We start from the raw sequence: 22,524 nt of genomic DNA, 5'->3' as shown, positions 1-22,524 counted from the left end.
TTTAGAATCTGATATTGGGATGGGGTTTTTCTTGATTTAAAATTTGATCTTTTAATGAGTATCGTGCTGGCTTAGTGGTATTATTAATTACACGTGCTTGCTTTGGTATATGTTACACCTTCTGTTCTGATCCTTGCTTCCTGCATTATCATTGGACAGTTTAGTTAATGCATGGAAATTAAGGGGCATGAGGTCAAGCTGTCAAGCTATCAATTTCGATTGAAATGGACAATTCATCCTGGAGCTAAATGTATTGCTAAGATATGGGCACGAATTGATTATTGGAATCCAGAGTTAAATGTTTATTATTCAAGAGTCATGGGCATATCAGATTTTGTAGGCGTATGGCCAGAAACTTGAATGAAAATTTTGACTGTGCATCGCCATCTCTGCCTACACATTTCTTTTTTTTTTTCCCCAAAAGATGCTTCTGAACGTACTATACAGGTTGCAGGCTCATGTGATTGACAGGTTCCACCGTACTCAGTTTCTCAAGAACGACCAAAATTATTAGAAAAGACAACAAAGTCGCCATGTTCTGCATCATCATCTCAGATACGAACACTGCCCACATTAATTAGGCTAACAGCTTATCTTTTCACCAAAACCGAGTAATTTACTACATTTCAACCACGTGAATATCAAATTGTGAATTGAGTGTCAAACAGCTAGGATCATTTATTCCCAAGGTGCCTTTGCCAGGGAATTAATGACTTTCTAACCTACATTTCAGCCATTCATTTCCAGTTTTTACTAAGAAATTAGAACATTCAAACTTTATTTTACATTCTGCAAATGGAGTAATTAAAGTCATGACATGGCTGTGATTTTGGTCTATTCAAGGGCAAACAAATAGTCTGCCAGGGAGTCAAAATATATTGAACGGAACGGATAGAAGACATGTCACGTACATCAATTCTATCACCAACCATATATAGTGTAATGAAAAATATTATCCTTACAAAGACCCATACAAAAAGGATTATAAAGTGACATTATTCAGAAGAAAAAAACAAAGAAAAAATGAAAAAAGAGAGAGAAAGAGAAATTATAAAAATCAAGAATGTATTTATCTTTATATGCCACATTTGTATGTATTTTTGTAAAACTAGCATTGCTCATAGTACATATACATTTTAAAGTACCTTTGTGCTGTAGAATATGGCTCCCTTCCACTGATTTTCCCAACATTAGTTTTACAAATATAATTAGAATGAGAAATGTTACCATAAAAGATGTATAGTTCTCGAACTATAAATATCACTATTTGAATTTACACCATACTGTGAGAGTAGTAGAGAACAACTACAATAATTTGTTTGAAGAAAAATTAGTTGGAGAAGCAGCTGACATCAGGGTCCACAGAGCGACTGCCGGACAAATACAATACAATTGAACATTGTTGTCTCAAATACTTGAAAAGTGAAGTATGGTCTAAATATCTTGACACTGGTAAAGTTTGCAGAAAATAGTCACCATTCAACACTATGCAATTGGAGGATTTCGATAAAGCCGACGATCTTGTATTAATTAGCTGGCAGCAAGCCAAGACAAAGAAGAACAAAAGAAAATGCATTTAACTAGTAAGTACTTGTAATAGTACACTCACGGGGAAGACACCAAGTTTAGTGATTTAGAGTGAAAATGTTAAATATCCTGATGTGAAGTGAAATGTTAATGTAGTAATATTTGACGTAAAATGATTAGAAAATTGTAATATTGATGAAGAGGGCCCATGAGACCAACAAAAATATATCATCTTTTCTTTTCTGCCCTGTTTATCTCGCTGTCCATGACTCTTGGGAAATGGCTGAAAAGGCATTTGTGAAACAGCTGCGCCCGATATTCTTCTTCTTTTGTTTTCTTTCAATTCTTCTATGATTTGAAAGTTCACCGACTCTACAATCTGGCTTGCCTTAGACAAATAATCAATTGAATGTGTTCAAACAAAATTAATGATACAAAAGATTTGAAATATAATTTGTCCCCTTCCAAAACGGTGGAAGCAATCTCTGATGAAATAAAAACCGAATCAGAAACCAATAATGGAAGCCCTTTTGTTCTATAGCTTTTGGAGAAGTGAGATGAGACACTTGCAACAACCATTGATTTTTATATGTAACTGAATATGAGTGAAAATTAGTTTCTTTAAAGAGTTACAAGCAAAGTTCGAAGTTCGTAAAGAACTCTTGGACTCTGCCCTTTTATATTTCAAAATACTCATTCTTTCTATTGTAATGTCGAATATTTTATTATGTCATTCTCTAAATTATTAAGCTTTTTAGCACTACTGCCCCCCTACATTTCCGAATCCTGTGATTTATTTCTGTCTAAAGCTTATTTTCAACATAATCAGCATACCCTTATTCTCTGTCAGTCATCGATCTCATGTCTAAAGTTATACGTGTTTCAGGATTTTGTGTAAAGTTGATAGTTAAGATTGGCGTGATGCCAAATTTTAAATTAGATTTCTAAGTCATTGGGGGTCTCCAGTTTATCTGTATCTTAACTAATTCGTCAGGGTCTTAAAATTATATATTGGATAAAAGTTTCAATGATCACCCCTATTAATATTTAAAAGGACTTACACTCAAAAACTTATAAAATCTTTTTTTACTTTTTTATCATACCACCCAATGGTGATTGACCCATTAAAATTCAATAAAGCTACCTTTACAATTTTTTAATATAATTTTTTTATACAACTCTAATGTGGTAGTTCATGGTTGGTCAGCTTGTATTTAGGTAAATGGGATTTATTACAAGTTGACCAATCATAAACTACCACATTAAAGTTGTATGAAAAAGTTGTATAAAAAAATTATAAATATAATGGATCCGTTTGATTCATTATTCTGATAATTTTTAAAATAATATTAAAAAAAAATTAAATTAAACATAAAATTTAAAAATTAACAAAAATAACACCTACCTTACCTTTAAAATTTTGTGCTGCCTGTACATTGTACAAACTTAGTCTAGCTCATGGTCATCTCGGATATCATTTACTTCATTATTGTCTACTGTAGTGCTACTGTCAATTCTTTCTTACCACCTTCTGTCAATGTGAGCATTTACAGCACCAATAATTGCTTGCAGTACAATAAATTTTGATGGAGAAAGTGTTCCTGAGAATGCATTTTCTTCACTGTAAAACCCAACGGGCTACAGTTTTTAACAAACTATTCCCTCTTTTCTTTGTAGTTGGTTTCCTGGGTAGACAGTGGCCCATGGGCCCTGCTTCATTCAATCAATTACAGTGTCTTTCATTTTCTGATTTGATAGGATCCACACGTGGCACATTCAGCCGGTAGGTTAGTCTAATAAGTGGGTCTATCATAATTAATTTTTCATATCGCTAACCCTAAAAGCATTTTCAATGATACTTTTTATTTTAAAAATAATTTTATATAAATAAAAAATATCTTCATTAACATATTTTTTATTCAAATCTAATAGATTCTTTAAATTTAATGAATATATTCTTTATTTTTAAGAAAGAGACTTAATGAGAGAGAGAATTAATAAATAAAATACATAAGAATTTGTAGTTTATTAATTAAAATTAAGATAGAGAATGAAATTTGACTCTCTAAATGTGGAGAGTCAAACTCTCACTCTCTAATTTATATTTTAAAGATAAAGAGTATGTTGAACTCTTGTTTTTATGGATATAATTTTTATAATAAAGAGTTTGAATCATATAAATAGTCATTTGGAGATGTTCTAAGGTAATTATTAGTATATGTACGTATAGAAACATTACCATTATGCATATAAAGTAAATGACATATTTTCATCTGAGATTTAGCAAAATCTCAAGTTGATACCTTTAATTGTATTTATTCCAAATTTATAACCTTAAACTAACATCGTTAGTAACTGTTGGAGATAGTAAAAAATGGTGAGTGGGGTTGACAAGTGAAGGTATGAGTTTTGTAGAAGAGATTATAGGGGGTACAACGATGGTCTCGAAAATAATTTTGGACTTTGGAATCGGTCAAAAAAAGTAAAAACTATCGGCTTAGACGCTACTAACATAAGCCGCTTTTTTGCTAAAATGAGTTTATCTTTTACCAAAGAAAGCGCGAGTGAATGTTAACGTGCGCTGTGTTACAGTGAAAAGTTGGAAATCTGTTAAAATAAAAAAATAAAATAAAAACATTACTTTAAGGGTGATAATTGAAATAAATGCAACAAAGAGTATCAACTTAAAATTTTAAACATTGGGAAGGAATATGTCGTTTGCTCATGCATATATTATAACAACAACGCTACGGACACCAGCATTTTTGCACCGAAAACGTGTACCGGCCTACGTGTCCCCTGACTCACACCAGTAATCCAGATGCGTTATTAAATATTTTTCTAGTGAATGACCGTCCATCAAATATGGACTGCCGTTCACTTACATGAACTCCCATCCATATTTTATGGACGGGGGTCTAGTTACTACGGACGGACGTCCCTATTTAAAGGACGCCCGTCTATAAGTAAAATGGAATAAATTTTTTTTATCAAAATTAGGGACGTCCCTAAATATTGGACGGGCGTTAACAATTCTTTTTAAAAAATTAAAAAACATTTAGGGACGGTCGTCCTTAACCAAAATATGAAAATTAAAAAAAAAAACTTTAGGGACACCCGTCCACAAATTGTGGATAGCCGTCCCTTACTTTTGACGGGTGTCCATTTGACACCCGTCCATTATTTTGGTTTTACAAAACTAAAGAAAAACTTTGGACGACCGTCCATAAATTGTGGACGGCCATCCTTTAAGTGTGGACGGGCGTCCGTAAGGAATGGACGCTCGTCCATTATGTATGGACAGCCGTCCATAAGGATTGGACGGCCGCCCTTTATGTAAAGGACGGATGTCCATTACTTACAGACGCCCATCCGTACTTTAATTAAAATTTAAAAAAAAAGTGTACATGTATTAGGTTAAAACATTTTGGGGAAGTTTCTAAATTAAAACACATAGCCATTAGCATCTTCTTCGTCTTTCATCTGCGTTATTGCTTGTTCTTCGTCTTCGCGCTGTTGTTCTTCGTCTTCGCGCTGTTGTTCTTCGTCTTCCTCTTCTGCGCTTGTTCTTCATCTTCCTCATCTGCCATTGGTAAGTAGACACTTTTGTTTTTCAATTTTTTTTTTTTTTTTTTTGTTGGATGAATGTGTTGGATTCTACATTTGTGTTGAATAGAGTTGAGATGATAAAGAGAAATCCAGTCAATTTGGTGGGACTGGTTTGTGTGATTGATAAATAGAAGTGTTCTGCCATTGTTAATACTTCAAATCTAGTTTATTTTAAATGCACATTGTTATAGAGACGAAGAGGGAAAGAAAAAATAGTTTTAAGTTTATTGTGCTATAGATAGTATTAGTCAAAATAAAGTAATTAGTTTTAGTGTTTAGGTTAATAAGTTTTTTTATCTGGTTTGGCTCGTTAGTTTTAGATTAATTCATTACACAATGAATCAATAGTTTATTAGATTTCACATTGTATTTTATGTGCATTCACTGCTATCAAAAGGAGTTATTTTGAAACCTCCGTTGGAAGTAATAGATTTGGGACAAGAGAGTGTGCTTGTATTGTCTTGGCATCATTTGAATTGGTCGTCCAATGTTCAAGGCAATATATGGACCTTTCCTTACAATGAAAAAAAAAAAAATTATAATGCAATAGATATGCACAAAACAATTGTAATACTTTTCCAATGGCATTTAGTATGTGAATATGATATATAAAATCGTATTACTTTGGACAAGCTCAATTTGCATTAACTCTTATGTATTCAGTATTAGGTTTAAATGATTAATTATCTAATTGGAGAGATTTATTACTTTTTACATACTATCGGAGTAGAGACTGAGATTCATTTACTATGGCCATTTTATTATTTTAGACAATATCACTTAATGTAGTTTATATAGATTTCATTTATTCATTTGATTTATCTGGTTGAGCAGACATTTAGAATCCCTTGACTGGTTTGTGTGATTGATAAATAGAAGTATTCATTTGATTTATCTGGTTGAGCACATGATGTCAATTTTTAAAAATGAAAACACTCACACAGAGTAAACCCTTTCCAAAGGGAAGGAGAGCCAATAAGGTAATCCAAGAATCCCAAAGTTTTTGCAATAAATCATGTGGCATCTGTTTCACAAAGGGATACGATGACATAAGCTTATGGTTTTGGACTCAATGTTTAAGGGTAGTAAATCCTGGAAACCATTCACAATTTTATTTAGTTGTCGCATTTTTTTTTTTTTTTTTGGTTGATAGGGAACAAACTGTAACTTGTATGTTAATATTTTCTTTTCTTTTTTCTTTTTGGTTTTTTGGTTTTTTGGTTTTTTGCTTGGAAACGATATTTAGGCTTGTCCACAATGCATGAGTATTTCATGTTTTCATTTTCAGAATGTCATAAGATCAACTGGTACAGTTTGCCAACATTACAACTATAATAATTTCATATGTCCACAGTTTACTGCATTGAGAGATCCATCTTCATTGTTGTGACATCCTTTGTAACTATTGATGCCTTGACTCTGATGATCACATGAGGCAAGAGTTAAGCTCAAAACAGTTTGTTCACTGAAAAATGTAGGTCATTTTGACTGTCAAAACTACTTCTAGTGTCAACTATGCACAGACCTCACACAGTCATTTCTATGCTGTATAAATTGAGTTCTTATCTCAAAGTGTATATGTTAAGAGTGATTGACTCTGTGAACTTACGAAAAACATATGCTACCATAGAAACATCACTGAATAAAAGGGGTGCTCTTTGTCTTTGGCAGATTATGATGACGACTTTTTTATGTATACAGGTTTTAGAAGAAAGCAGAAAATAGTGAGAGCAAAAAATACAACTATTCCTCATGAAAGCACATCGTCATCTGCAATTCAATTTCAAGACTTGTGACATAAAAAACAATACGAGGACTTGTCGAAAAGAGATGTTTTCCTTGGAAGAAGTTTGGATTTAATACTTCTAACAAGTTTAGGTTTAGGTGATGAAATCAATGGTTGGATTAATAATTTGAAATAGGACCGTTTGATCAGTATGAGATATGATGGATATAAGCATTTGATATATGAGTTTTTTGAAAGTTTGGAAGTTTTGGAGATAGATAGTGATGAGTTTTCGGTGTATACAATGTTTTTTAGATTAAAGAATCAGAACTTTGTAGTAACACCACAAGATTTAGCAACCTGGATAGGATTTGATTTTGAAGGTTTAGAAAACGTATCTAGAACCTGGGATTCCAAGCAAGCTTATATTGATGTTTTCGGGATAGGGACTTACCATCCACATAGGTGTCAATCTACAAAGCTAAAGAATCCTGCTATGAGAGTATTTCACAGATACCCGACTTTCACATTTAATAGTAGGAAAGAGACAAATGGAAATGTGACAGTTAAGGATTTAATGTTCATGGAAGCAGCAGTGGCAAGGAGGCAAATTAATTCAGCGAAGTTATTGATTAAGAAGTTGGGAGAGATTCAAGCAGAAAAATGAGAAATATATTGGGGGTGCTTGTTACGTTAATATGTGAGAAGTTGAATATTGAGATCACCCCTGATGATGCAACAAATAAAATTAAGTTTTCTACAAATAATGTGTTGGGGGATGTGACATTGAATAAAATGGGTTTGATTAAAAAGAATATGGCAGGACAATGGTTTGTGATTAGGGATGAAATAGAGGGAGATGCAACGGTTCAGGAAGGTGTCAGTGTTCCAGAAGGGGTAAATGAAGGACAAGTCTATGTGCGCAAAAGAAGAAGAACGAGTACTGAACCTGGATCATCTGAGAATGTAGAAGATATGCCTTCTCATACTTTACAGGAAATAGAAAACGGATTTGAGCGGATGGAAAAGTTTCAAGAGGAGTGTTTTTCACGTATTGAGAGGCAAATGCAAGAACAACATGATCAATTGCAAAGTGATTTCAACACTTTTGCATCAAGAATAGAAGAAATAATTGACATCATTGGGGAACACATGACAGAGATTTTCAGCATGATGAAGAACTTCTCAACAGCCTCCTCCTCCTCTAGTCAACCTCCACCCCCTGCACCATGATAAAGATTTTTTCAACAGCCTCCTTGTCAACATTCTTGGGGAACGCACTATGAATGTTAATTATGATTATGTGTACTTCAAATACTTAGCTTTATGTATGAAGATTATTTTTGCCTTTTGTTTATAAATAGATTGATTTCAGCAGATGTTCTTAATAAATATTGTCTTTTGTTTATAAATAGATTTGTCTTTTGTTTATATATATGTGAACAACTCTTTTGAATGCATATGTATATGTAATACTAGACATACTGAAAGACATCAAAATTCAAATCTCAAATGAAATGCATATCCAAATTTCATGTACAATCGGAGTCTGCAATGTGACGATAATATATACTGAAAACATTCATAATAAGTTACATTAACGTCATTATATTGAATTAACTACCCTACACAACCAATGATGAAAATACTAAAAATAAAACAACTGAATAAGCATACAACTCAATTGCATTCGGCAGAAATTAACCAAAGCATGAAAAATTTCTACCAAATACAATTCTATATGCTTCAACCTGGAAAAATATCAAACATCTCCCAACGAGACATGTTCATCATTTACAAACTCCTGTCCAGTATAGAAATTACTTTGTCCTGCGAGATTTGGAACCGGACCAGTGGACATCTGTCATTGTTCAACAACCACAATTTAGCACACGTTATAGAAAACTTAAGGCAATTACAATTATACAAGATACAAACACATACCTGGGTAGTAACAACACCGTTCGACAACACCTGAGTTTCCACATCGACCACAGAAGTACATGAAAGAAACTGTTCCTTTTGTCACTGTACCGATGATCCTTTTCCTAAAAAGTATCATAACACATTAATAATCAAGTCGATATTATTCTAAACTTCAAATAAGTAAATAATGTTTAAAAAAAAATACTCAAATAATGTATAACTCATACCAATTCTTTGTTTTGTATTTTTTTTCTTTTTAACCCTACGTACAATTTCTTCAACCTTCGATTGCTTTCTTCTACATGGAGGACGACCTTTGCTACGAGCTGCCTATGGACTAATAATTAGACTAGTCCCCTCTTTCGGAGGACTGTCCCCATCTTGACTAGTCACACCGGTTGTGGAAGAGATGTTCACTTTTGTACCAAGCCCTCCCTCACTTTCCTTTTGCTCCAACTTTTTCCTCATCTCAATCATAAACTCCGTCATCATATTATAATTTTCCTCATTGTTTGATGTCATATCAGCTACTGTTAGCATTAAATTAGACAACTTATCAAAACGTTGTCCTGCAATGTTGGTGCTCCACCCATTATAACTGGCCTTAATTTTTGTATAACATCTGTTCACATTTTTCCTCCAACGCCGTAAAATATACTTTTCCGAAACGTGTGAAACCCTTTTATGAATCAACACCATGATGGCATGTTTGCATAAAATCCCCCTGAACTCAAACAAATGACAAGTACAACGAATATCACATGAACTTTCTTCAAAGTATACCGCATACGAAACACGACTACTACTATCTCCAAACCAAACATCTTCCAAAACTTGATACTCCTCGTTTACATACCCATCAAAAAATGCATGCATACTTTCACTACGTTAGGTAGTAGACATACCTACCCAGAAAGTATCTTTAAGAAATGCAGGCACTCATCGTACTCTTTCTTTGTACAATCCACATAACCATGCATTCTAGTGAAGGTTGTGCACATCAACAAATTAGTTCCACTGCTCTTCAAACTCTTCACGCGTAAAGGAATCATACACAACATTTTGCAACTTAAACTTTATAGTTTCATATTCCTTATACCCTCTTAACTTTTCATGCAGTTTCTTCATTATATGCCATAAACACCACCTATGTCTTGTACCAGGGAAAACAATCTCAATTGCATTTTGCAAGGCCTTATCTTGATCAGTGATAATTCCATTGGGAGCAACATCCATGCATTCAAGCCAAGAACGAAATAGCCATACAAATGTCTCAGTGTCCTCATGAGAAATTAACCCACAACCTAACAACATCGAATGTCCATGATGATCAACCCCCACAAAAGCAACAAATGACATATCATACTTGTTCGTTAGATACGTTGTGTCGAAGGTGATAACATCACCGAATCCTTTATATGTAGCCCTACATCTAGCATCAACTCATAACGCATTTTGTAATCGACTCTCTTCATCTACATCAATCATGTACCAGAAATTTGAATTCTCCTTTTGTATTTTCCTAAAATACTCAAGTACTGCCGAAGCATCTCCAACTCCAAGTCATAGCTTTCTCACTTTTTCAATGTAGTTCCTACAATCTTTTTGTAGAAACGTCAAATTCTCTACACCTCTTGCCTCAACTAAACATGACTGAAAATTTTTACACGGTCTAATCCCAACTATATCATTAACTTCAAGTCGCCTTTTCACATAAGGTTGTATCGTTCGATTAACCTTGAAATATCTTCTTTTTGTCGGACTTGTAAGATCATGGTTATGTTCAAGTACAACTGATTTAATTTTCCATTTGCATTCACCATTCAAAGCTGCACTAATCCGACTCTTACAATCTGTTTTGGCAACATGTTGTTTTTTCAAGGTATTTCTGGACTTACATCTCTCCTTCCCAAAACAAAAACATGCCAATGTCACATATCTCATCTCTCAATCTTCGCCTTTCTTTGACGTACGTATCATTGCTTCAAATCCCATTTTGTTACCATACCGTTTGTAATACTTTACCAGACTATCAACTGAATCAAACACCATTCCAATATGAGGCTCTACTTCTTCCTCTGCACATCCCATATCTTCTAATTCATCACGTTCATTTTCTTGATCATTTAATTGTTTTATAATAGACAAAATTAGAATGTACTAATACAACACATCAAAAGAAACAAAACGATACAATAAATTTAAAATCATGTTAACGAAAAAATTAAGGTTTCGAGCACAATTTACCTCAACATCATTGAAATGAGGCAAATTGGACTCTTCCATATTCTGTAATTTAATGCAAAACCAATACTAGTATTCGCGTTCACAAATCTGATTCATAACAATCACCAACAAATTTTCTCTATCAATTTTTTTCTATTGTAACAAATATTCAATCCAAAATATAATACAAAACTAAATAAATACATAAGTTAAATAAAAATCGGTTAACAACCTCAACAAATCCTTCTAATTTGGACAAATTTTGATCTTCTTATCTCCCTTTCCACTGTAAAAAATTGTTTGATGAAAAGTTTATAGCTTTCGTTCTTGTCACGGTAGCTGGAAAATGAGGAAAATACGGCTGTTGAGGAAGAAATGGCTGAGGAATGCAGACGCAAAGAACAGACGGCAACGATGAAACAGAAGGCGGCAATAGGTATAAAATGAAGTTTTCTTTCGGTCGAAGAATTTTGCCGCTGGTTTTTTGAGAAGCATATCGGAGAAGCTAATGTTATTCGCAAATAAAAAAACAAATCTTATTAAAAAAAATTTCATTATATTATGGACGACCGTCTGTAACTTACAGACGGCTCCATACATAATGGACGGGCGTGCATTACTTACAGATGCCGGTCCACACTTAAGGGACGGCCGTCCAAGTTTTTTATTTTGTTTTTTTAAAACCACAATAATGGACCGGCGTCCATTACTTACGGACGCCCGTCCACACTTAATGGACGGCCTTCCACAATTTATGGACGGCCGTCCAAATTTTTTACTTTGTTTTTTAAAACACACAATAAGGGACAGGCGTCCATTCCTTAGGGACGCCCATCCAAAGACGGGCGTCCAAATTTTTTATTTTGTTTTTCAAACCAGGATAAGGACAGGCGTCCATTCCTTACAGACGCCCGTCCAAACATAATGGACAGACATCCCTTATTTGTAGGCGCCCGTCCAAAATTAAGGGACGGCCGTCCATAATTGATGAACGGTTGTCCCTAATTAATGAACGATTGTCCCTAAATTTTTTTAATGTTTCAAAAAGAATTGTTAATGGACGGGCGTCCATTAAAATATGAACGCTCGTCCAATATTTAGGGACAGCCGTCCATAACCTATGAACGACTGTCCGTAATTTTTATAAGCATTTTTTATTCATGGATGGACGTCCTTTAAATAGGGACGCCCGTCTGTAGTAAATGGACCCCCGTCCATATAATATGGACGGGAGTCCATGTAAGTAAACGACCGTTCACTAGAAAAAAAATAAAAATAACGTAAAACATGTCTGGTTTGTTGGTGTGAATTGAGGGACACATAGGCCGGTATAACATTTCGGTGCAAAAATGCCCGTGTCCGTAGTATTTTTAATATTATAATATATTTTGATTTGAAGTTCCAAGTTTGATTCTATTGATATTTATGTCCCTTGTATTCCCCAACCCTGAGTCCTAACCAAAGAATGGACAATGTAAGCATCGATCATATAAACCAAACATTTCAACAAGAAAATCTTAGATATCATCAGCTCCGCCCGAAACCCAGAAATTTACCACCCTCTTCTCACCTACCTTCTCGTCCATGACAAATTAGATTTCTCTAGTGATCTCCACCCACCTTCTCCTATATCTCCATCTCCCCTTCACACTAAACAATTCCCTCACCTTCACACACAAACCACACTAAAGCTCCATGGGATCCCTTTCACCCCAGCTCCCTTCTCCTTCCTCCCCTCTACCTTCTTCCGAAACTTTTTATCGAATTTACGCCTCCTTTTGCACAGCAAAAATCTCCAACTGGATTGAATGTTACGACCCATCAAACAATGCATGGCATCGTGTCACCACCATCCCTGGCCTTATTGAGAACCAGGTTTTAAAGAGTTTTTCCATGGTCTCCATTGGTCATTTCATTTACATTATCGGGGGCAGGCTCTGTCAGAAATTTCCAGGCCATGAACCTGATGAAATCTTTGAGGTTAATGTTGAAGTGCTACAACGGGTTCTACGTTACGACTTAGTTATGGATGTTTGGTCCAAATGTGCTCCGCTACGTGTCCCCAGGTTTGACTTTGCTTGCACCGTGTGTGATAACAAAATCTACGTGGCAGGAGGACAGTCAAAGCTGTCAAGCGCACGTGGAACTTCGTCTGCTGAGGTTTACGACCCAGCCCTTGATGAATGGAAACTTTTGCCGAACATGAACACGTTGAGATACAAATGTGTGGCAGTGACGTGGCAGGGGAAAATCCACGTGGTAGGTGGGTTTGCTGAGAAGAGAGACTCCGATGGTGAAGTTGTACCATGGGGAATCATGGAGCGGAGCTCTGCCGAGGTGTACGACTTTGAAAATGCGAAGTGGGATTTGATAAGAGGGATGTGGCAATTAGACGTCCCACCGAATCAAATTGTGGCCGTTGATGATAAACTTTTCAGCTCAGGTGATTGTTTAAAGGTATGGAAAGGACACATCGAAGCATTTGATGGGGAACTTAATATATGGAACGAGGTAGATGGGTCACATTTAGAAACACTGTCGTCTCCAATATCAACATCAGTTGCAAATTGGCCACCAATCAAAAGGCAATACCTGACGATGGCTCCAATTGGGTCACAGTTATATTTCTTGGCAGGTTACAGGATGCCGGGGGAGATATCGAGGTCGAAGTGTGACGTTCATGTGTTTGACACATCAGCAAATGGCGGTGGGTGGAATAGCTTGGAACCAATAGAAGAGGAAGGAGAGAAAGAGCTTTGCAGTCACTGTTGTGCCCTTAGGCAGCCGCAGATGTAGACACAGCATCAAGGAAAAATCTTTATCATATTCATATATACTAGTTAATTGTTATAGAATTGTTGTACTATATAGAGACAGTATGGAATAATAGTGAAGTTAGGATCATTAACAATGTAAAACTCATCTTCAACCTATGGTCCTAACTTTCTTTTAATCATATTTCCCTTTATCACATAATTTTTTTTCTTGTAATATCTTTCTAATTTGAAGGAAGATCAAATCAAGAAGATTATTACTGTTTTTTTTTTTTTTTTTTTAATCTCAAATAAATATATAATTTATGACACAAAATAAATTGGAATATAATTTAAAAAATATATTGCTTATCTAATTGTTCTTCCCTGATTTTGTCATACTTGAATACGAAACATTAATGAATATTGTTGTTCCTCAATTCTTTAAGTAACATCTTTAATTGAAGAATAAGTAATATTTGAGCACATGAGAAACCCAATAATAAATTAAATATCTTCTCAAAAAAGAGTGAAAACTAACATTCAAGTTAATTAATCATTTTAAAATTTAAACTTGTCAACCTTAAGGGATTTGTTTGATTGTCAAAAAGGTTTGTTTTTTTTTTTGGTTTGTAAGTTTAAACTTTAGGTCATCTACCATAATAATATTATAATTTTTTTAGTCATTTAAATTTATAAAATATCTAATAAACGCTGAAAATTAGTTAAAGTATACGATAAATTATTCGGATATACTTGTTACCTTAAAAAAAAAAAAAAAAAAAAATTAACCTTGTCTATCTACAACCCGACCCATGAACAGGGCCCAGTTCCAGAAATTTTCCAAAAATAAAAAAAGAAAGTGGGTCCATTGTGGCAGAGCCCAGCCTACAACTCGTGTTAGCATAGCATCAAAAGGAGAGAAAGATGTGCATAGCATCAGTGCATAATATCATAGCAAAGAGAGAAAGTCTTTCACGTGAGTCCAAAACTGGCACGGGCCCCCTGCGGCCCGGTCCCACCACTCTATTTCAGTACCATACTTTTTTCTTCCTTTTTTTTTTGTTTTTACCCTTTTATTAATCATCATCTTTTAACGTTTACAGATGCTTTCAAAGGACGGTGGTGATTGGCCCCCATCCCTGATCTCAAACCTCCGGTGTTGCACTATAACTTGATAGCCCAGTTCCGGTGCAGTACGTCGATTAAATTAAAGCTCCTCATTACGTTGAAACGTGGCTAAGTGGTCCCCGTGGGGACCACAACATAGGGATCTGTCGCACGGGACACACGTGATAGTTGATACCATGAGCATGATGTGGAGGGGACCATCTACCAGTCTCTCCCAAATGAGCTTAATTATGCAATTAATGAATTAAGATTGTTTTTGGTCAGGTTAAATAAGTATTGAGGGTGTATTGTATTTTTTTAAACTTGTGTTTGTTGTTTGTGTAATATAAACTTTAAAGACGGAACTGTTGTTAATATGAAATTCAACGTTGAATTTAGAGTCCCTACATACATAAAGAAACAAGTCTTTCAGAGTTAACAGTAATGGAGGCAGTTTAAGAGTAAAGACCAAAGCGAAGAGTAAGAAGGCATAATAATTCACTTCCAGAAATTACTGGATTCCGAATGGTCAAAACGAGAAAAAAAGTTAAACCACATATCTAGCTAACTTGTTCAATCTCGTCTCTAATTATATATAACAACTTATCATACTAAAACCTCCCTTTTCAACCTCAACCTCCAACCATTTCTCTCTCTCTCTCTCTCTCTCTCAGAAACACACGCACGTTCATCTTTCTCTTCCTCAACACCAAAGAAAGCACCACCTTTACTAACAACATAAACATAAACCTTTTTAAAAAGCCTCTATTTCAACTAATTTAGCTTGTATAGTTTGGGAAACCTCTCACTGCAACAATGCATGTGTTGTTTTGTAATCTTTCTACTGCTTCGTATTAGTTTGTGTAGTGGGTAATGAGAGAATTAAAGAGTTGTGTTGTGTTGTGTTGTGTTGTTTTAAGTAAAGGGTTTAATGGGTGGTGAAGATCATAGCAGCTGGGTGATGGTACCGCCACCAACAGTGGCTCCATTGAATATGGAGAGGGAAGAGCATTGGAGGCATTTTGATAACTCGGTGAATGCAGTGTCTTTTGGGTTCGTAGCCACTGCTATTCTCATATCAATGTTCCTTGTTATGGCTATATTTGAGAGGTTTCTTCGGCCGAGATCATTGCCTTCTGGTTCCAACTCTCATACTGATCTCGAGGCTCAGATGGTGTTCAATAGCAAGCTTAATTACCCTTCTCCCAAAGTATGCTCTCTAAATCTCATAACTCAATGGCAAGCTTAATTAACTTTTTTGTTGTTCTTATAAATTCTAATTATAACTAACACTAAAAGGCACCGATTTTCTTTCCTTTTCACTCTCTCTTTCTACTGAATTTTCTTTTTGAAATTGGTCTATTACCTGGAGATGCAATGAGTAGTCCTGTAATGTGATTGTGATTGTGACTGTTCCTATACTATGCTTTCCTTGTGTGCATAATTATAGCTAATTCATGCAGTTTGATTAATTTATTATGCAAATTGCATTACTATATAAATATAGCACTGGACTGCTTATGAATGTTATATCCCATGCCTTGCAGCTGATAGTACAATAACATAATACCTTTGTGTATTATTTAGCTTGAAAACAACACCACCACTTTATCCCTTTTCAATTAATCCTAATCCTCAGCTATTCCATCTACTTCATTTTAACAATAAATATTCATACACACTCAGCCATTATTATTATATTTCATTTCACAGTTAATCCCAAGTGGTTATTAATGGTCCAAATTTTATGTTCCATAATTGATGCCTCAATTCCCTCTTTTTCATTTTTGTTTTTTCTAGCCACAGATTTGTGTACTTGTTCCTCTCTTTTCACATTTTTTTCTTCCTTTCTTTCTTTCTTTTTTTTTTTTTTTTTTTTTTTTTTTTTTTTTTTTTTTTTTGCCCAAAAGATTAAAAAAGCAAACAGATAGCATTAGACAGAAAGAGTGATAGTAGGGACCCATATATTAAATGTATTCACAATATCTAATTGATAGGCTTGATGGACTGCCCATGTTGGCTGTCTCCAGTGTTGTTTCATATCAGACTTCTACAACCATTCATATATCACTTTCATTTTCCTCTCAAATTAACACGAATTATACTGTTCAACTTAATTAATCAAATTGATATTTCGTGTTTTTAATTAACTTTTTTTTCCATTTTTATTTTGTTTTTGTCTCCCTACCATATCCAAATTCATATCTCTGCTAGTGGTCTAAATTTAGAGGCATGATTACTAGGGGCCAGTATAATCTGTGGATTGTGATTGTGGATTAATCATGGAAAGATAACACTAACAGGGATTAAATTGCTAGATGGTTTTTGTGGTTTCTATAGTGGAATGCATTATGTAATTTTTAATCATTATCCTTTAATATTATATTACAACGGCGCTCTAACGCAACCTTGTTTGAATATTATGATCTTGGAAGAACAATCTTTTATCATCCCAACGCATATTTATTTACTTAATGGAAACTTATAAGAACAATCTTCATAAAATTTTAATATGCCTTGTCTTGTTCATTTGTTTAATAATATAAGGATTTGTTCATATTGTACCAAATGCTTGTAAAATCTACTTACCCACAACTTTATGTCTTTATTAAATTCATGGCATTAATTTGTATGTCCTGTTTGAACTGAAAATTTTGTTTGTGAAAGTCTCAAGTATAATTTCTTCCTGTTTCCACATGTTTCTGCACAGAAGCAACAGTTTTGTAGATATTAATTGTGTATTGAAGTAGTTTCCCCGTGCTGGTTTTTTATGGTTATATTTATAACACGTTAGCGAAGACATGAGTTAGATGAAGTGCCTGCTGTCAAACATAGTTTTAGGGCTAATGGGACCTGCAAATGTCACCAGCATGTGGGTTTTGTCTCTTGTAATGTCATAAGAAGCCAAAGTAGAAGTTTTGTCAAACTTTCTTTGCAAATGAAATTCTTTATGAAATGCTCGAAACCAATGTGAGCAGAGCATCCTTCAGAGGAATTGTTGTTATTAATGGTGAGAAAACCATGGAGACATCCATGTGATTTTTGTTAAAATCATCTTATATTAATAAGTGGCGTTGACGATCTCCTTTTCGTGCCATCCCAAACTTTGTCCCACGCCATTAAATTCCTGCAAGCATGTCTTGAGAGAATGGTTTTCATGCCTAAATTGTTTGCCAACAAACCTCAATCAGGATTGAAGTGTTGCTAAATGCTATGTAAGGTCAAATAACTTTATCAAACTGATATTAATATCTAGTTTTGAGTGGTGTAGAGTTTGGAATATGTTTAGTATACTAACGTAAATTCAGTGGGCTTCATTCACCATTCCATGTTACCAATTCCCTCCATAACTTAAGCGTGAAGATTTACACCCTTGATTTCTGGAAAGAGTTACCAGATCTACAGACAGTGGTATTATTGTACTGCAATATTCTAATGGTCGGTAAGGTTACCTCCACTCCTTCATGTCCCATGCTTGTAATTTAAGAATGATCATAAGGTTAACCTTTTGTCTTCTCTGTGTGGAAGCTATGCCAATTAAAATAATGAAATCACATGCATAAACTATCTTTGTTTAGAGTTTCCCCCTTCTAAGGTTTTTAAATTTGTCCTTTTGTCTCACAATAAAATATGTTGCACAATAACTTGTGGGATACTTCATTAGTTAGAAAATTATGAAAAAAGATCCATTGATTTCATTTTTCATGTGAATGCAGAATAATGTCAATGTCAGGTAACAATCTTTGACTAGTGTTGTTTAGCTAAGTGATGAGCACCATGACTTCTGGGTTACTTTATATGAAATGTTGCTATAGATGTCTTCTTTAAACTGCAACATAATATCTTTTGCATTTGTGCTTAATTATTCAGATGACAGTGTATGCTAAAGGGGTATCGGTGTTGATGCCTGGTGAGCAAATTCCTACCTTCATTGCACATCCAGCTCCACCGCCTTGTCCTCCGGAGCGCATCTTACCACCTCTCAATCACCATAACAACTGCCTCAATTCTGCCTCAACCTCAATCACTACCTTAAACCCAACTCTAGTTGAAAATAATTAAAAAAAAAATGGGGGTGTTTGGTTAGCAATCCCAAAATAGTTTCCAATGATTATGTAACAGTTTGAAGATTTGGGATACAAATTGGATTCCGGATACAATCTTACATGGAGAACAAAAAACTTTACTTTTATGGTTTTCAGATTTTTAAACTAACTTTTGATTTTTGAGATTGGATTCAAAAAAAAAAAGTTTGAGAAAACACTGTAGATAAATGTGTTTTCTTCAGATTATTTTGTACCCCTACTTCAAAAACCAAAAGGTTGTATCTAGATTGCGAGCCAACCCCCCAAGTTTTTCATAAGGTATTTTTCCGATTCACTTCATTTAGTATACTGAATGTCACTAGTAAAAATAGGTTAGAAGGCATATGAGTATCATAGAACAGAGCCTGAATTTATGTTCAATTCATCATATATATGTATATTTCTATTTGATGATTATGGCATTGGCATGTGTGTATACGAGCAGCCTCAGGCTCTCTTAGAGTCTTAGTGATTGATTTAAAAAAAAAAAAAAGAATCTGAATGTTATTTCCATTTTGATAAATATATATAAGAAAGATATTATTTAATATCCCTATTTAATATGCATACGAGGAGTAAATATCAGAATATGTGTTATTTAATTAGCTTCTTTTATGTATAACAAGAGGTTTTTGCCTTTGTGGCGTGAAATTACTCTCGGGCGAAATGCATGTAGCATAACCTTAAGGGTCAGTTTGACGCTCAATAAAGTTTGTTCCTTTCATTGATTTTTTGGGTTTGAATTTGGGGTCATCTATCATATTTGTAACTTACCTTGGAATATTAAACATGTAGAGTGTTCAATGGATCTTAAGGATTAATTAGGGTGTACGTAAACCGGTTCTGATACTCCAATAAACAAAAAAAAAAATGTAAGATTCTTCGAATATGGATGAAAAAAGGGAGTACTTTTTATTTAATAGGGGAGGCACCAGGAAAGGTACTTTCAAAATTCAAACGCCATTTTTAAATACATTGGTGCAAAAGTTTTCAAAATCAGTTTTTCATTTCATATTTTTACATAATTACAATTTTGAAATTTAAAAAAAAAGACTTTATTGAAAATTAATAAACTTTAATAATGTATGTAAAACATTATTTTAGTTGCAAATAGTCCTTGACATTTTCCAAATAGTTTTGTAAAGAGAGATATTGTGTCCCTTGTCGATGTCATAAACTGCAAGCAATGGCATGATTTATGAACAGTATATGTCCCCTTGAAAATTACAATTAAATTAATCAAGGGAGGACAAAAGAAAGAAGTCTCTGTCCTCTTACTCCTTATCCCAATGAAACGGAGAAAGCGAAGATGCTCCTCCATTCCCAGACCACCATTTCATTTACACATCCCTATACAAGTTTACAATCTCAATAACATTTCAACATCCCATCACCAATTATACAAGAAGAGAAATATTTGAAAACTCGACATAAGATTAATCAGTTACTACTACTTTACATTGTAATTTACAAATACCACTCCTCACAACCAAATCAAGAAAACTACTTTTAAGACGTTTTTGTTTCCCAATACAAATTAAAATTCACAGAAAGATAAAGCATTCCAACGAAACATGAGGATTGTCAAGGGACTCGTTTGACTCCACCATGTTATTATTCTTCTCCAAAACGCCGTCGTTTACCTCTTTTTTAACTTCCTTCTCTTCTCTTAACCTGTCACTGCCTCCGCCACCCACCTTCCCCGCACTCCTTCCGACTCCCGCCACCGTCCTAGTCTCCGGGGACCTCGACCTCCTAACAGAAGAACCCCTCTCTCCTGTAGACCTCACATTACGTGGCATTGTCCTCCCTTGAGCTGACTTTGACACCCCCGCTCTATCCGCCGGAGGTTTCACTCCACGTGAGATTTCTCCCGTGTAAGGACGCCTTCTCGGTACCTTAGCTGGAGATCTGCGAGTGGTGGGCTTGCTGATTGCTTCATCTTCTCTTTTCTCTGTTATAGTTGTCGTTGTTGCAGTAGTAGCACTTGAGAAGCTCTCGGTGACGCTGTATATTTCAGACACTTGAGACGCTTGAGAAATTTCTATTTCTTCGTGGTGTTTGTTGATCAAAATCAAATCTTTGGCTTCCGTGTGGTGTTCGTGAATTACGGGTATGTGTATGTGGTGGAGGGTGTCAGCTTCAGTCTCTTTCGGAGATGGAGATTGTGGTTTGGGCAAGCGAGTTTCAGAAAGAACAACTTCTTTTACAGTTTCTTCTTCAAGACAAGGAGGAGGAGGTCTGTTGTTCACATGGGTTTTGTCGGAATGAGTAGTTTTTGATGGAAAATGGTGGTGATTCGGTGAATTTTTTGTCTTGTTGGAGCTAATACAGCAACCCATTTCGTAGGAATAATGTTAGTGATGGCTGTGAGAGTGTGGCATTAGTTTGAGTTTGAATATTTTTAATTGCAACGGCTACAAAATGTAGATGGTGAACAGTTCGGAGTTTGGAAGGAATTGACAAGTAGTGTTGAGGATGGTTTTGGCGGAAGTGGGAGAGTGAGGAGTGAGGAGTGGAGTGAGATGGGCGGAGATTTTGATGATCTTTTATTTGTCTAAGAGGAAGAGGGAGTGTGCATTATACTTGTAGCATCCCAATAAAATGGTTTGGTGTGGGCTTTCGGCTTTGTGATACGGACTTTGTAGAAGAGATTGAGTTACTGCAGTCGGTTGTTGAGAACTTTTTGGGAAATAATTAGAGATGGAGGGGCAACTATTAGGACAGATTGGATGTAATTATGTTTAGGGGAATCAAAAGGGGATCTTAAAGACAACAAGGTGTATTGATTGATTATTTGGATATGAACAGTACGGAAGATATTGGAAGCTATGATCAACATAGTGAGGTTTCTACTTTCCAGAGTGGGATGGGAGCCTCAAGCCCTCAAATTAGACCCAACTTAAGAATAAAACAACGGTGAAAGGCCTTTACCAGACCCAACATCTTAAGACATATATTTAAGCATTAGACATCTTTTCCACATTAGAAAACGATTACTCCATGGTCAAGGGTATCTTGTTTCCGGTATTCCATGGGGTCCGATTGTCAAGCTTTTGCTAGTAATAGGTTAGCAGCATTGGACCTTCCAACTATAAATTGTCTGCTCAACTTTTGAATCTACTCAAACTTGAGGGGGTAAAAACTCTACAGTTGGGTTAAAAAAGCATGGGCAACCTACTGCCTACAGCATGTTTGAGCCTGAGTTTGTGCTTATTTTAATTTAGCCAAACAAAAAGAGTAGAGGGAAGATCAACCATCCTGCCCTTGCTCTCGGGTTTCCAGTATGGCATTCATCCAATTTTTATACCACCGGAAACCAGAGTGGTCTGTGTTACCACCTAACATCTACGGTTTCAAATGCTCGCCGCATGCAACCCAAAATAGAAGCCTCCCGTAAACCGTAACCAGAGACTCCGGGTGGATGAGAGAAGGATTGCTCGAGCATCAATTGAACCAGATTTTGTATACTGAGCTACACCTTGAGAAAAAATTCTAAAACTATTAAAAGGCAGCTAATTACTTACCACAAAACTGAAATCGCAGAAGCAAACAATGAGTG

General features: G+C 35.2%; 3 protein-coding genes across 3 annotated transcripts; 2 read left to right on the top strand and 1 right to left on the bottom strand.

The window, feature by feature from the left end:
- Positions 1-12,691: 12,691 nt before the first annotated feature.
- On the top strand, positions 12,692-13,834 carry LOC116126256 (kelch-like protein 8). The gene has a single exon (XM_031411958.1). The coding sequence runs from the start codon at positions 12,710-12,712 to the stop codon at positions 13,808-13,810; it is 1,101 nt and encodes a 366-aa protein (XP_031267818.1). The 5' UTR covers positions 12,692-12,709; the 3' UTR covers positions 13,811-13,834.
- Positions 13,835-15,787: 1,953 nt separating this feature from the next.
- LOC116126220 lies at positions 15,788-19,379 on the top strand. Its single transcript, XM_031411928.1, has 2 exons — positions 15,788-16,087; positions 18,748-19,379. The coding sequence occupies exons 1-2, from the start codon at positions 15,809-15,811 to the stop codon at positions 18,937-18,939; spliced, it is 471 nt and encodes a 156-aa protein (XP_031267788.1). The 5' UTR covers positions 15,788-15,808; the 3' UTR covers positions 18,940-19,379.
- Positions 19,380-20,446: 1,067 nt separating this feature from the next.
- On the bottom strand, positions 20,447-21,474 carry LOC116126138. Its single transcript, XM_031411843.1, has one exon. The coding sequence runs from the start codon at positions 21,302-21,304 to the stop codon at positions 20,507-20,509; it is 798 nt and encodes a 265-aa protein (XP_031267703.1). The 5' UTR covers positions 21,305-21,474; the 3' UTR covers positions 20,447-20,506.
- Positions 21,475-22,524: the final 1,050 nt, after the last annotated feature.

This window comes from Pistacia vera, unplaced genomic scaffold, assembly GCF_008641045.1.
Source record: "Pistacia vera cultivar Batoury unplaced genomic scaffold, PisVer_v2 Contig104, whole genome shotgun sequence".
NCBI lineage: Eukaryota > Viridiplantae > Streptophyta > Magnoliopsida > Sapindales > Anacardiaceae > Pistacia > Pistacia vera.
Note: the sequence above shows the minus strand (reverse complement) of the source record. Positions and strands in the feature narration are given on the sequence as shown.